Below are 15655 nucleotides of genomic sequence, written 5' to 3'. Positions count from 1 at the left end.
GATTAATAACTAATACTAACCTAGAATATATAAGAAACTACTGTAAATTGGTTAGAAAAAAGATAGGAAGTCCAATTTTTAAAACTTGGAAATTGACAGCAAATTAATAGGCTGTTTGCATATGGGGACACTCAAATGGCTGGTTAGCATATGAAGAGATGTCAACTTTATTAGTAATCAGAGAAATACAAGTGAAAATAACAAGATATCACTTTACCCGTCAGACTGGCGAAAATATTTAGGTTGGACAACATCAACTGCTGCCTAGAGTGTGAGAAAATAAGAACTGTTTTGCTCACACAGCTGGTGGGAACTAGACTCATATTCCCATTCGAGAGAGCAATTTGAGAATATTAGTGAAAAGTTTAGGCAGAAAAATTCTCACATAGTCACCCAAAGAGACAGATAAGTAGATGTTCATCACAACAGTTGTATGTCAGAGTTGGAAACACAAGTATCCCTCAATAGGAGAAGGAATAAGTACAATAGTATACACATACAATGGACAGCTCTACAGCTGCTAGTAGGAACAGACGTGATCTCCCTATAGCCCTCAGAGAGAGAGAAAACAGGGCTGAGTAGACGTCTAGCACAGTCTTTTTTTGATTTTAATTTTATTGAGGTTATTATAGTCTATAACATTGTGAAATTTCAGTTGTACGTTATTGTCAGTCACCATATATATGTGCCCCTTTACCGCTTATGCCCACCCCCTGACCCCCTTCCCCTCTGGTAACCACTAATCTTTTCTCTTTGTCCATGTGTTTATCTTCCACATATGAGTGAAATCATATCCTGTTTGTCTTTCTTTGTCTGGCTTATTTCACTTAACATAATACCCTCAAGATCCATCCATGTTGTTGCAAATTTTATCTTTTTTTATGGCTGACTAGCATTCCGTGGTAGATATATGTACCACATCCTCTTTATCCACTCATCCGTTGTTGGGCACTTGGGTTGCTTCCACGTCTTAGCTATTGTGAATTATGCTGCAATGAAGATGGGGGTGCATAGTCTCTTTGAATTGTTGATTTCAAGTTCTTTGGATAAATACCCAGTAGTGGGATAGCTGGGTCGTGTGGTATTCCTATTTTTAATTTTTTGAGAAGTCTCCATACTGTTTTCCATAGTGGCTGCACCTCTTTGCATTCCCACAAACAGTGTATGAGAGTTCCCTTGTCTCCATGTCCTCTCCAACTTTTGCTATTTTTTGTCTTGATAATTATAGCCATTCTAATGGGTGTAAGGTGATATCTTAGTGTAGTGTTGATTTGCATTTCCCTAATGATTAGTGATGTTGAACATCTTTTGATGCGCCTGTTGGCCATCTGTATATCTTCTTTGGAAAAATGACTGTTCATCTCCTCTGCCCGGTTTTTGATTGGGTTGTTTGTTTTTGTTGTTGTTGAGTTATGTGAGTTCTTTGTAGATTTTGGAGATTAACCCTTTGTCGGATATATGATTTGCAAATATTTTCTCCCAGTTTGTTGGTCGTCTTTTTGTTTTGTTACTGATTTTCTTTGCCTTGCAGAAGCTCTTTAGTCTGATGAAGTCCCATTTGTTTATTTTTCTTTTGTTTCCCTTGCCCGAGTAGACATGGTGTTTGAAAAGATCCTTGTTAGACCGATGTCTCAGAGTGTACTGCCTATATTTTCTTCTAGGAGTTTTATGGTTTCAGGTCTTACCTTCAAGTCTTTAATCCATTTTGAGTTAATTTTTGTGTATGGCAAAAGAGAATGGTCTACTTTCATTCTTTTGCAGGTGGCTGTCCAGTTTTCCCAATATCATTTGTTGAAGAGACTTTCCTTTATCCGTTGTATATTCTTAGCTCCTTTGTCAAAGATGAGCTGTCTGTAGATGTGTGGTTTTATTTCTGGGCTTTCAGTTCTGTTCTGTTGATGTCTGTGTCTGCACAAGTCTTTATATATATTTTAAAACTCAAAAAACCCTGCATACTGTATGTTGTTCACAGATACAAGTATATTTAAATAAAAGTGTGGATGATAAATTACAAAGTCATCCATTAAATCTACAAAAAATGAGATTGGAGATAAAGAAAGAAGGGGAACCCCTCCAAAATTTAAAAGGGTCTGGCAGGGACCAACAGTGCTAGGTTTCACAAGAAGAGGATTATCGTAAATTCAATTTGGGGCACCTATTGTCCAAAACAATAACATAAAGAAAAAGAAAAGAACATAAAGTGGGTAGGGACAGTTGCCTGGCTGCTCAGAATCAAGAAGAGAATCTAAAGGTCTAACTGCTTTTTCTTTAAATAAAATTTTTATCAAAGAATAAGATTATATGCAGAAAAGTGCACAAATAAGTGTACAGTTCACTGTATTCTTACACATGGAACACATTGACACACCCAAGTAACCACCACCCAGATCCAGACAGAACATTTCCAACATCCCCAAACTTTCCACGTCCCTTCAAGTCATTACCCCTCAAAGATAATCACTGTTATGACTTCTATCACCATCAGTTACTTTTACCTGTTTTTTTTTTGTGTGAGGAAGATTAGCCCTGAGCTAACTGCTGCCAAGCCTCCTCTTTTTGCTGAGAAAGCCTGGCCCTGAGCTAACATCGTGCCCATCTTCCTCTACTTTATATGTGGGACGCCTACCGCAGCATGGCATGCCAAGCAGTGCCATGTCCACACCCGGGATCCAAACCGGCCAACCCAGGGCCACCGAGAAGTGGAACATGCACACTTAACCACTGTGCCACCGGGCTGGCCCCGAACTTTTACCTGTTTTGGATGTTTTTATAAATGGATCATGTGTGTAACGTTTTTGCATCTGCTTTATTACATGACTATTATCCATGCTGTTGCATGTAGCTATAGTTTGCTATTTTTTCTTCCTGTGTAGTATTCCATTGTATAAATATTCTACAACTTATTTATTCCTTATCCTATTGCTAAATATTTGGGTTGTTTCAGTTTGTGGTTATTATTAACAATGCTGCTATGAACATTTTTATATGGGTCTTTTGATACACAGATATATGCATTTCTTTTGGATATATAAAGAAGCAGAATTGCTGGATTGTAAGGTATGCAATGTTCAACTTTAGTAGATATTGCTAAAGAATTTAAAAAATTATATTAATTTCTGGGGCTGACCTGGTGGCATAGTGGTTAAGTTCATGAACTCCACTTTGGTGGCCTGGGGTTTGCAGGTTTGGATCCTGGGCATGGACCTACATGCTGCTCATCAAGCCATGCTGTGACGGTGTCCCATATGTAAAATAGAAGAAGATGGGCACAGATGTTAGCTCAGTGAGAGTCTTCTTCACACACACAAAATATATATCAATTTCAACTTGTATCAGCAGGATATGAGAGTTTCAGTTGCTTACTATCCTTACCAACACTTGATACTGTCAGTTTTTTAGATGTTAGCCTCTCTGAGGGTGTTGTGATGTCTCGTGGTGGTTTCAATTTGCATTTGCATCATGGCTATTTATTGACTGCTTTGGGATTCTCTTTTGTGAAATTTCTGTTCACATCTATAGTCCATGTGAACTGCTACTTAAACAGATTTTCAGCGAGTTCTATTTTCAGTGCTATGCCACTTTCAGTGTTACTTGCTTCCTCTGAGGCCTGTGCTGGAGTTTTTCCGAGTTTGGCCATGAGACCTCGATGACTTTGGGGCTCCCTGCTCTGCCAGTTTAGGTTTCAGCCTTCTTGGCTCGTGAAAGTAAATGATGGTTGTCTGACTCCTCTTCCATTCTCTTTCGCTTCTTGAGTTTATCATCATTCACTGGAGCTTCTGGAGGAAGGGGAGATAAATGCAGGCCTTGAATCCATCTTTCTTTGTGTATTTTGGTCACGAATCATCAATCCTTTATCAGCTACATGATTGGAAAATATTCTCTCCCACTGTGTGGGTTGTCTTTTCATTTTCTTCATGATGTCCTTCGCAGCACCAACTTTTAAATCTTGATAAAGCCAGTTTATCAATTCTTTTTCTTTTATGGATCATGCTTTTGGTGGTATATCTAAGAAATCTTTGCCAAGCTTAAAATCACAAAGATTTTCTTCTAGAAGTTTTGTAGGTTTAGCTCTTACGTTTAGGACTATGAACTTTTTTGGATTAAATTTTGTGTGCGCTATTGAGGTAAGGGTCTAAATTAATGGGGTTTTTTTGTTTGTTTGTTTTCTATGTTTGGGTATTCAAATTGTTCCAGCATCATTTATTGAAAAGAATTGAATTGATTTGCTTTGGCAGCCTGGTCAAAAATCACTTGACCATGATTTCTGGATGTTGACTTCCATTCTGTTGATATTATGTCAGTACTTATGCCAGTCCCACACCTGTCTGCATTACTGGAGCTTCACAGTAAGATTTGAAATTGGTAAATGAAGTTCTTCCAACTTTGTTTTTCTTTTTCAAAATCGTTTTGACTATTCTGAGTCCTTTGCATTTTCATATCAATTTTAGTTTCAGCTTGTTAATTTCTACCAAAAAGCCTACTGGGATTTTGATAGGGATTGTGTTAAATGTGTAGATCAATTTGGGGAGAATTCCCATCTTAACAGGACCAAGTCTTCCAGTTCAGGGAATGCCTCTCCATTTAGATCTTTAATTTCTCTCAGCAATGTTTTGTAGTTTGCCAGGTACAAGTCTTGCCCTTCTTTTATTAAATGGATTTCTAGGCATATTATTCTTTTTGATGTTAATATGAAATGTATATGAATGTTTTTTTAATTTCATTTTCAGGTTGTTTATTGCCAGTATATAGAAATATAATTGATTTTCGTATATTGATCTTCTATCTTCTAACCTTTTCTGGACTAGTTTATTAGTTCTAGTGATTATTTTTGTGGATTCCTTAGGGTTTTTCACATACAAGGTTATGTCCCTTGCAAACAAATGCATTTTTTACCTCTTTCTTTTCAATCTGGGTATGTTTAATTTTTTTTCTTTGGTGCCCTATTACATTGGCTAGAACCACCAGCACAATGTGAAATAGCAGTGGTAAGAACAAATAGACATCTTTGCCTTGTTCCCAATCTTAGGGGAAAATCATTCAGTATTTTGCCATTAACTATGAGGTTAGCTGTCTGTTTTTCCATAGATGTCCTTTGTCAGGCTGAAGAAGTTCCTCCTATTCCTAGTTTGTTATGAGATTAAGAAAAAAAGTCTTGAATGGGTGTTGGATTTTGTTAATGCTTTTTCTGCATCTCTTGGGATGATTGTGTGGGTTTTGTTCTCTATAGTATTGATATGGTATATTACAGTGATGGATTTTTTTGTGTGTGCGTTAGGCAGATTGGCCCTGAGCTAACATCTGTTGCCAATTTTCCTCTTTGTGCTTGAGGAAGATTGGTCCTGAGCTAACATCTGTGCCAGTCTTCCTCTGTTTTGTATATGGGATGCCACCACAGCGTGGCTTGATGAGTGGTATGTAGGTTCACGCCCGGGATCCAAAACTGCAAACCCTGGGCTGCCAAAGTGGAGCTCATAAACTTAACCTCTACACCACTGGGTAAGCCCCATGTTGTAGTGATTGATTTTTTTTTTTTTTTTTTGAGGAAGATTAGCCCTGAGCTAACTACTGCCAATCCTCCTCTTTTTGCTGAGGAAGACTGGCCCTGAGCTAACATCCATGCCCATCTTCCCCTACTTTACATGTGGGATGCCTACTGCAGCACGGCTTTTGCCAACCGATGCCATGACTGCACCCGGGATCCGAACTGGTGAACCCTGGGCTGCGGAGAAGAGGAACATACAAACTTAACTGCTGCGCCACCGGGCCACCCCTGTAGTGATTGATTTTTTAATGTTAAACCAACTTTGCATTGCTGGGATAAATCCCACTTGGTTGTGGTATGTAAATACTCTTTATGTGTTGCTGGATTCAGTTTTTAATGTTACGTTATGGATTTTGCATCTGTCTTCATGAGGGATATTGGTCTGTAGCTTTCTTGCGATGTATTTTGTCTGGCTTTGGTATCAGGGTAATGCTGGCCTCATAGAATGAGTTAGGAAGTGGTCTCTCCTCTATTTTATGAAAGAGTTCCTGAAGAGTGGTGTTATTTCTTTAAATATTTTATAAAAGTTACCAAAAAGGCCATCTGGTTTGGGCTTTTCTTTATAAGATTTTTAATTATTCATTTATTTTACTTGTTATAAGTCTATTCAGAGTTTTATATCTTATTGAGTCAGTTTTCATAATTTGTGTCTTTCTAGGAATTTGCCCATTTCATTTGTCTAATTTGTTGGCATAAAGTCATTCATGGTATTGTATTATCTTTTTCATTTCTATAGGCTCTCTGTAGCAGGGCCAGGACTGGGTGAGAGATGAGGAGCCTAGGGTATAAAATTTAAGGAGGCACCCACTCTCAGGTGTTGACCCTGTATTTGCGTGCCCCTGAGAGTGAATGCCTCCTTACATTTTGCTCCCTCAGGGCCTGTTTGCCTTCTCCTAGTCTTGACCCTGCTCAGGAATGATGTTCCCTCTTTCATTCTTGATTTTGGTAATTTGTATCTTTTCTCTTTTTTGCGTAGTCAATCTGGGTAAAATTCTGTCAATTTTATTAATGTTTTCATCGGTTTCCTTGATTTTCTTTTGTGTCTCAGTTTTCCATTTCATTGATTTCCCTTTGGATCTTTATTGTTTCTTTCCTTCTGCTTGCTTTGGGGTTAGTTTACTTTTTTTCTCCCCTAGGTTCTTAGGGTAGAATCTTGTTACTGATTGGAGACAAGTCTTCTTTTCTAATAAAGGCATCTAAAGCTTTCAGTTTCCTTCTATGACCTGCTTTGGCTACGTTCCAAAGCATTTTTATTTTCTTTCAGTTCAAAATATTTTCTAATTTCTTTTGTGATTTCTTCTTTGTTATCTGGAAGTGTCATTTAATTTCCAAGTGGTTGGGGATTTTGAAAATTTCTTTTGGTTGCGGATTTCTAATTCAATTCCATTCTCCACTGTGGTCAGAGCACACGCTTTGTGTGATTTCAGTACTTTTAAATGTACTAAGACGTGTTTTATTGTTTTGCCTGTGATTTATCCTGGAGAATGATCAGTGTAGACTTGAAAAGAATACGGATTGTGCTGTTCTAGGGTAGTGTTCTATGAATGTCAGTTACATCAAGTTGGTTGATAGTGTTTTCAAGTCTATATTCTTGCTGGTTTTCTGTCCAGTTGTTCTATTAATTATTGAGAACGGATATTGATGACTCCATCTATTGTTGGGTTGTCAGTTTCTCCTTTCCATTTTGTCAAATTTTGCTTTGTGTATCTTAGGGCTCTGTTAGGTGTGTACAGATTTTTTTTTTTTTTAAACAAGGTCTCAGGCAAGGCTTATTTCTTTCTCACAAAGAAGATGGGCAGAGGAGTCATATTAAGGCTCCTTCCCAGACCACTTGATCACATCTAGCAGCACAGGAGCCTGGGAAAGGTAGTTTTGGGCTGAAAGAAGGGAAAATGGATATTGGAGGACAAGGAACAAACTCTGACTGCCTCTCTTTAGGAAACCCTGGGCAAGCTGGGGAGTGGGCAGACACTGCAAGGGAATCATAGTGGAATGGGAACCAAGAAATAACACTAAGATCTGGATCTGGTGAGGAATAACTCTCACCAAGATCTGGGCAAGGCTTGCTGCCAAGAGTGTCTGTGGATCTACATGTGGCACCACGGGGCTCACGAGTGTCCCCATTTCTTTTTTCTCCTTCTACCACTAACTGCTCACTTCTCTTACTTTACCATGTATACATTTATAATTGTTATATCTTCCCAATAACTTGACTCTTTCATCATTGTAAAATGTCCTCTTATAGACAGCTTATAGTTGAGTCTTGTTTTTTTAGATCCAGTCTGACATTCTGTGCCTTCTGATTAAAGCATTTAATCCATTCACATTTAATGTAATCATTGATATGGTTGGATTTATGACTGTCATTTGTTGTTTTCTACCTGGCTCATGTCTTTTTTTGTTCCTGTTTCTCCTTTACTGACATTTTTGGTGATAGTTTTTCTTTTTTAGTGCACCATTTTAACTCTCACCTTTTACAAAAACGCTATTTCTTGATTTAATTTTTAGTAGTTCCTCTAAGGATTAACATGTGCATCTTAACTTAGCACACATACTCGATTAATAGTGTATGACTTTCCTACCGCTGCTGTAACAAAGTACCACAAACTGGGTATTCTCTCACAGTTCTGAGATGACAACTGTGACTGTTGGGTGTGGGTTTTTACTGCACTCCACTCCAAATCAAGCGAGCCCCCCCAAAGGCAAAGCTGCTGGTTTTCAGAGCTTGCTCTACTTTGTAGAACTACCATGCCATCTGAGCTGGGGGAGGGGAGGACGATGGGAGCAGGCCCATGCAAGAATGTCAAACTCCCATTGTTCTTACTCAGAGTGCAGTGGTTTTTTGTGGATAACCGCTACTAATTTGTTGTATGCTCTTGGTCAATTTACAGATCCGTAAAATTGTTGTTTTTGACACTTTGTCCAGTGTTGTCCTTGGTTTTTTTGAGAATTTGCTGAGCTCCTCAGTCTGCCATACCAGAAGCCAAAATTTATTTAAATAAAAAATACATTTATTGGGATATAATTCTCATACCATATACTTCACCCATTTAAAGTATACAACTCAGTGGTTTTTAGTATATTCACAGATGTGTTGAACTATTACCATAGTCAATTAAAACATTTTTGTCATCTCAAAAAGAAACTCCATGCCCTTTAGTTATTGCCCCATTCCCCACTCCCCCCCATCCCCATTCCTCCTAGCCCTAAGCAACCACTAATTTACTATGTCATCTCCCTCTTTTTTTTGATAAGCTTTTGGTTTCATTGATTTTCTCTATTGATTTCCTGTCCCCTATTTCATTGATTTCTGCTCTAATTTTTATTTTTTTTCTTCAGCTTACTTTGCATTTAATTTCCTTTTCTTTTCTTAGTTTCCTAACATGGACGCTTAGATGACTGATTTTTAGGTCTTTCTTCTTTTCTAATATATGCATTCAATGCTATAAATTTACCTCTAAGTAGTACTTTCATTGCATCCCACAAATTTTGATAAGTTGTATTTTCATTTATTTCAAAATATTTTAAAATTTCTCTTGAGATTTCTTCTTTGACTCATGTGTTATTAGAAGTGTGTTGTTTAATCTCCAAGTATTTAGGGATTTTCCAGCTATTTTTGTCATTGATTTCTAGTTTAATTCTGTTGTCACCTGAAAGTATACACTACATGATTTCTATTCTTTTAAATTTTAAAGGCGTGTTTATAGCCCAGAATGTGGTCTCTGTTGGTGTATGATCCATGTTCCATGTGCTGTGGGTTTATTCATAAGACACCAACAAAAATCCTTTATATCCATATCTTTATTTGAACAGTTTTCTATAATACCTAGGAGAATATCGCATTAATGATGCACATTTACTAAGTACAACATTAGACAACTACAAATTTAGAGCATAAATGTCAACCTGATATTGTTTTGGTTTTTATCTTAGCACTAGGTGATATCTAGTGAAAACCTATGTTTCAAAGGCTGTTGTTGATATGAGGTGAATTCTTAACCTACTTTTAAAAGTTTCATGTGAGATATGCTGGGATGGGCTCAGTTTAAAACTAGAGTTGGTTGATAACGCCTTTCACTTCTCAGTACTTCTGCTTCCTTTTCAATGGATGAATATTTTACCTAAGAACTTTTTAAAGATTAACTATTTCATGTTTTTCTATGTAGATCAAAGGAGAATCATTTTTCCAGATTCAACAATGAAAAATATTTGGAAAACTGCAATGTTCAATTTCATGGTAGTTAAAAGGCATATTCATTTCACAGTAAGTTAACAATTAAAGTTAATAATTAAAATACAACTTGTTAAATGTCATGATCTCATTCTGTGCAACACCGTTAGAGCGATTTAAATTTTCCAAGCACACAAAAAGTCAACGTTACTTCAGGATTCCACAAAAATACATAGCGAGGAATCATAAATTACAACACATATCCACATGGAAAGGAAAAATTCACCATTTGTTGGAAACAATTAAATGGCTCAAGTAATTCAGAGAGGCTGAAATGTAGGCTAAAGTTTTATAACATATGGTAACAATATTTCAAACTGTTGACTCTGAAAAATGCATGAAAATGTACTGACCTACCAGACATTGAATTATACACACCAGTTTCAACTCAAAAAACATTTTTCTTTCAAATATTTCAAGCAGTGTTACAATACTAAGGAAATGTTAGCCATTTTCAGACATTTTATGAATCTAATAACACCCATTAAATTAAGCTAATAAATGTTTGGGCTAGACCACATTATAAAATAAAACAATGTATAAAATGCCTTTGGGCAGATATCTTACATAGCACTTTTCGGGTTCTTGACCTATTGAGAAAGCTACTGTTAACTCCAGGTTGACTTAATTTAGGATAATACAATGGATTGGAACTTAGAGCACTCTTTCCTGTTTTCACTCAATCTTTTATAGTACAGGGTTCTTAAAATTTTTTTTAAAGAATGTCCATGAAAGGTTTTACCATTGTACCCTTTACTTGTATTAAGCACAGGTCGGTGGAAAACAAGCCATTTAAGTATTACTGAGAATCTAACGTCTCTCTCTATTTCTCCCATAAGTTCATTTGCTTACTTGCGACACAGAGCCCCCAAACTCAGGGACACTCTGTAAGCCCACGTTTCACTGCCTCTGAGAGCGCTGCAGCCTCAGAGTTCTAAAATACCTGTTTGGAAATAACAGAAAACAAAAGGAAGAAGTAACGGAAGGAGAGGGTCATGCAGGAAGGGAAGAAAAGAATTAATGGTCTAATGGTCGGAGGCCACACCCAACCAAAGCCCTCACAAAACCTTGAGAAACAGGGCGAGAGATCCTCTCCAGGCAAGACATCCTCTTGCAGAGGGAAAGTTCCAGAGAACTTAAGGCAGCTCTAGGAGGGAAGGGAGCAGGGGTTAAGGCGGCCCTCACGGCACAGCCTGAGAAATGACAGTGCACTTCCCCATGAACAGAGGCCACGGCAACAGAGCCTCTCCACATGCATGCACACAACACACTCCTAGCTCCACAGGACACACTGGCAGCATGCATACACTGTAACATTCAAACACACAGACTTGTATGTGGCCTGTCCAGGCCACAGCCCGCAGAAGGGACCAGGATCTCCGCAGGCCCACAGCTCACCTCATGGCCCTAACAGCGACTCTGAGGGCTGTGTTGTGACCTTCCTCTTAACTTTTAGGAGGCTGTCAGTGCTTCCCGCAGGCTTGACAGCCAGCTGCTAATTAATGACCTAAGCGCAGAGGAGTGCACCCTCCAGGGAGGGCTGATTCTTTAAAAAGTCAAACCTAGTCCCAACAGGTAACTGTGACAAAAAGAAAACTACCAGGCTCTGGGCGCTTCCTCTTGTAGTACAGAGAACTGGGTACTTGCTCAGTCCCCAAAGCCAGGTGCCAACTCCGATAAGGAAAAAGGGCTCCTCTTGCTGAGCCGGGGCACCCCACGGGCACTGGGAGGAACAGAAGGGAAACTCACGACTCTCTAAAGTCTCCTGCCTGGCACCTGCCCTCACTGCCACTGCTGCATGTGGGAAAGTGGTGGCTGAGGTGACCTCAGGCGAGTCACTGACCTTATCGTCTCTCAAATTATCATCACAGAAGAGTGCAGAAGCTCCCCTTTCTACCTTCCAGTGCTGCTGTGAGGACACAGGGAGGTAACACAGGGAAAGCGCTGAAGTAAAGCACAGCCAGACACAAGGGACTGCTTCTACACTGCTTTCGGGAGCAGAATGTGAGGGTCACACACTCATTTTCGCTGTTTTATCCTGAACAGTTGAAGTTACCCCGAGGATCCTTGATTATGCCTCCTGGGGAACTCTACAAACTGGTGAGTGTGTGCGTGCGTGTGTGTGTGCGTGTGTGTGTGTGTGTGTGAGTGGGGGGGGGAGGGGGAGGGGGAGAAAGAATTGTGTGAGGACTTCTCAGGACAGTGGCCAGTACCCCTTTACCTAGCATAACCAGCAAAGTAATTTCTCACAGCAATCACTCTACTGAATCCTCCAAGTATTTCTATAACCTCCTCCACTGTTATTGAAAGATTTGATCTATATTACACATCATGACTCACCCAGAAAGAGTCAACTCTCAATTATCCATTGAAATGAAGGAAATAAAGCAAATCATATAAACTGACCCGAATCCCCAAATCTCCTTTCAGTTGGCTTTGGAATATATATTTTTGTACCTTTGCACCTGACAAAAGAAGTGTCAGGTATATGAGGAATTCTCAAAACTTCCTCAGGAATCATGAAGCTACACTTCGTGGCTCTTATCCCATGTTAATCTTCCCCTTCTTTGTGGTTACGCTGAGGCAGATCAAAGCCTGAAACCTAAGGAAAGCTACGAGAAGGGAAAGTGCTTCTAATTTTTCAGCTTTGCATTCCAAGGTGTGAGCTGAGTCTGTGTGTAAGGTGAGTGGGGTGGAGACTACTGAAGGGGCTATGGAGACAATGACCAACTGTTCTTTCAAGATCTTTCTTTGAATTTCTATTGTGTGTCTTAGAGGACTTATGAAAAAGCAAATTAATGACAATAGTAAAGAATGTACTGCAGAGAAGTGAGACCAACAAGAACTTGTGCCAAGAATGGCCAGAAGGTAAGCAACCAGGGAGCCAGCAGGGCTTGTGGGCTGACTCCATCCACTGCCTTCAACACCGTCAGGGCAGACGAGTGTGCAGGTAATAGGATCTAGGATTCGGCTGAGGGAGAGGGAAGAGAGAACAGATAAATGGGTGGGTGGGAGGCTGCTGGAGGTGTGTTTGAAGCTGGGTGAGAAAGTGTGGATGGAGAGCGAGAAGGGTGAGCAGTCCTCAGAGTGGCCAAAGCATCCCCACAGTTTGCAGAATATTGTTGCATCCTCAAGAAAGTTGTACACAGCATCATTTATCAGATCTTGGGGTTCTCTGGTTGTATTCTTGGTATGACTAAAGATGCTGAGAGAAGTTACTTCGGATCCCCATCTGGGGTTCTGGGTAGGTCTTGAAGTTGGAGCCCTGGAATAGCATAATCTTTGTGTGGCCGTCCCTGAACAGGAGGGACGCTGGCCCCGGTGTGGAACAGAGGCTCCAGCACTTGACCGCAGAAAGACAGGAGATAGGAGAGAGAGAAAGGCCCAGACCAGAGATGCTTCAGGATCTGGCTGTCTGGGGCTAAGATCAAGGGCTGCAGTGGCTGTGGGAGCCACAGCGTGATCTTGAAGCCCTGATAAGATTCAGGGTGTGCGTGGGACAAGCTACACAGGACTAAGCTGGGAAGGGCCTGGGAGGATTTTGGCGTCTGGGGTGGACAGCCTGTACCATGGTGGGCTTTTTCTAGCAACCCCCAACCCAAGTCCCACCCATGCTCTTAGATGCTGACACATTCATACTAAGGAAATGGTTGTTAAGAGTTAATTGAAAACCACACTGACAACCAGGGAAAACTCAGAGAATCTGACTGAATTAGTAGTGTTTTTGGTTGGTTTTGCAAATTAAATGTATCCAAACTGAATACAGCTGTACATGATTCAATAAAAAATAAACTAACTTTCTAAAAGCATGTATGTAAATCATGTACATTTAAGAAAGGTTATAGCTACACAAACTTGTGACTTTCTATTTTATTAATCCCTCAGAATTAACAGGCACCGAACACTGATCTTTCCATGAGAGGGTGAACTTACTGAGTAAGAGCAGCTCATTTCTCTCCGATCCAGGCACTGGGAGGAGAGGAGCTCAGATGTGGAAGGGACCTTCGGAATCAGCCGTCCAACCCTCTTATTGTATAAACGAGGAATTTGAAGCCCAAATAAGTTGACTATCTTCTAATAACAATTTTTATCACTGACTTGAAACTGTTTGATTTCCATTAATAATATTGCACATATTTTAATAAGATGTCATTTTTTCTAGACCATCTAACAGTTAAATTATATAAATTTATGATTGTAATTCAGATCCACAGTTTCTGAGGAAAGCTAAGAACTTGCTTTTGCACAACCTGAAAGATTTATTGTATAAGATTTCTAGAAAAATGGAGAATATATTTATTCAGATTTCAGAATGAAAACTTATAGAATGTGGGTCTTATTGAAGGAAATCCTCTGTAAAATTCAGCAATCTTCTTATATTCTTATACAAATCTTAAAGTATTACTACTACGATGCTTTTTAAAGTATCTAGTAGTACTGAGAATATTTACAGAAGTTCCACAGCCTAAAAAAACTGAATCATAATTATTTATTATACACCTTCTTTTGCATAACTTATAGGCTAATCAAGTTTCAAGACCTGAATCATGAATATTCTGACAATCCTCTCTAGATAGTGACTGAGATTAATTCTTAATAAATTAAGAAGAAGAAAGAAAACCTGTCATGGTTGAAAATATGCACTGCAGGCATCAGATCTGGGAACTAAAAATAAGTCACTTCACAGAACACTGTCCCCTGATGTGATATCCACCCAGGGAAAACTAACAAGCACATCGGTGTCATACACCCTGAATAAATAATGACACCAACAAGAGCCACTTTGTCTAATTCTACCCCTAAATGTCAAACATTTGGTCATGTTACTGCAGGACTTCCCAGTGTCTGCTACTTGGGCAGAGGAATCTGTAGATATTCGCACATACTCCAGTTAAAACTGTGACCGGACTGAATTGTAAACAGAGTTGATAAAAGAGAAGCTTATTGTTGTAGTGCCTACTAAGAATATCGCTTACATTTTAAAGAACACGGTATGTAGCAGCAATTTAAAATGCTCAGTAAACTACAGTACAAATGGACTTCTATGCTATACAGCAAACCAACATTCTCTTAGTATCTCTGTATCATAGTGACACATATAAGCAAGTTACTTGACCAATTACTTTACATATTGCCAGTTTATTTCTTTGATCCAGTTTGACAATATCAGCATAACTGATTCCTAAACTGATATGATACGTACTCAACGGCGATTTTTCTTTCAGTTCTGCGTAGTGCAGACGACGTTCTTTGTTGGCACCTTCCTAACAACAGCTCATATCTGGAATTTACCTTTTTTATACCATTTAGATGCTGGCATCTGAAGACACATTTATCTTCCTTCCTTTCGTCATTCACCTGCATGTAAACTCAGGATACCTAACTGCTCGCGGATGAGTGTTGCTATAAAGGTAACACAGTACAAAGGAGCCTATCTTTCTTTCCAAGGTGATGAAAGTATTCTAGGGAGATTTCCAGTTAAGAACCTCTTGTTTAGGAGATAATCAGTACTTTCTCTTTAAAAATGTGTTTTCAGTAGCTCACTGGAAATAATGGGTTCTTATTTCAGGCAAGAAATGTACTGTCCCTGTTTGCCTTGCCCTCACGTTCAGACCCGTGATATGAAGCCCAGGCCCAGGCTGGCTGGGATCTGGATGGTTTCCAGCGCGAGAGAGGATGGGTTAAAAGGGAAGGTGACAGGAAAGATGTGTTTAGCATCCATGAGCAGCTGAGGAGAGTCCTTCCTGTCTCGTAAACGCATCTGAGGAGATTAAAAAAACAAAACAAAGAGCATCAGTTCTCTGAATCTACGAAGATTTTTTTTCTGCCAAAAATTCTACCAAAAAGTCCTCGACTAATGAAGAATGTTTATATTTGTTTTA

General features: G+C 39.2%; 1 protein-coding gene across 5 annotated transcripts in view; it reads right to left on the bottom strand.

The window, feature by feature from the left end:
* Positions 1-9325: 9325 nt before the first annotated feature.
* The window catches only part of MYO5A (myosin VA), a 187240-nt gene continuing 180910 nt past the window's right edge, over positions 9326-15655 (bottom strand). For all 5 annotated transcript variants that reach the window (XM_070624215.1, XM_070624196.1, XM_070624199.1 and 2 more), the window contains one exon: positions 9326-15534. In XM_070624215.1, the coding sequence (XP_070480316.1) occupies positions 15382-15534 (153 nt within the window). In that variant the 3' untranslated portion in view covers positions 9326-15381. The remainder of the gene's footprint in view (positions 15535-15655) is intronic.

The sequence above is a fragment of the Equus przewalskii genome, chromosome 1, assembly GCF_037783145.1.
Source record: "Equus przewalskii isolate Varuska chromosome 1, EquPr2, whole genome shotgun sequence".
Lineage (NCBI taxonomy): Eukaryota > Metazoa > Chordata > Mammalia > Perissodactyla > Equidae > Equus > Equus przewalskii.
The sequence above is the reverse complement of the archived record's forward strand: the minus strand, read 5'-3'. Positions and strand labels throughout refer to the sequence as shown.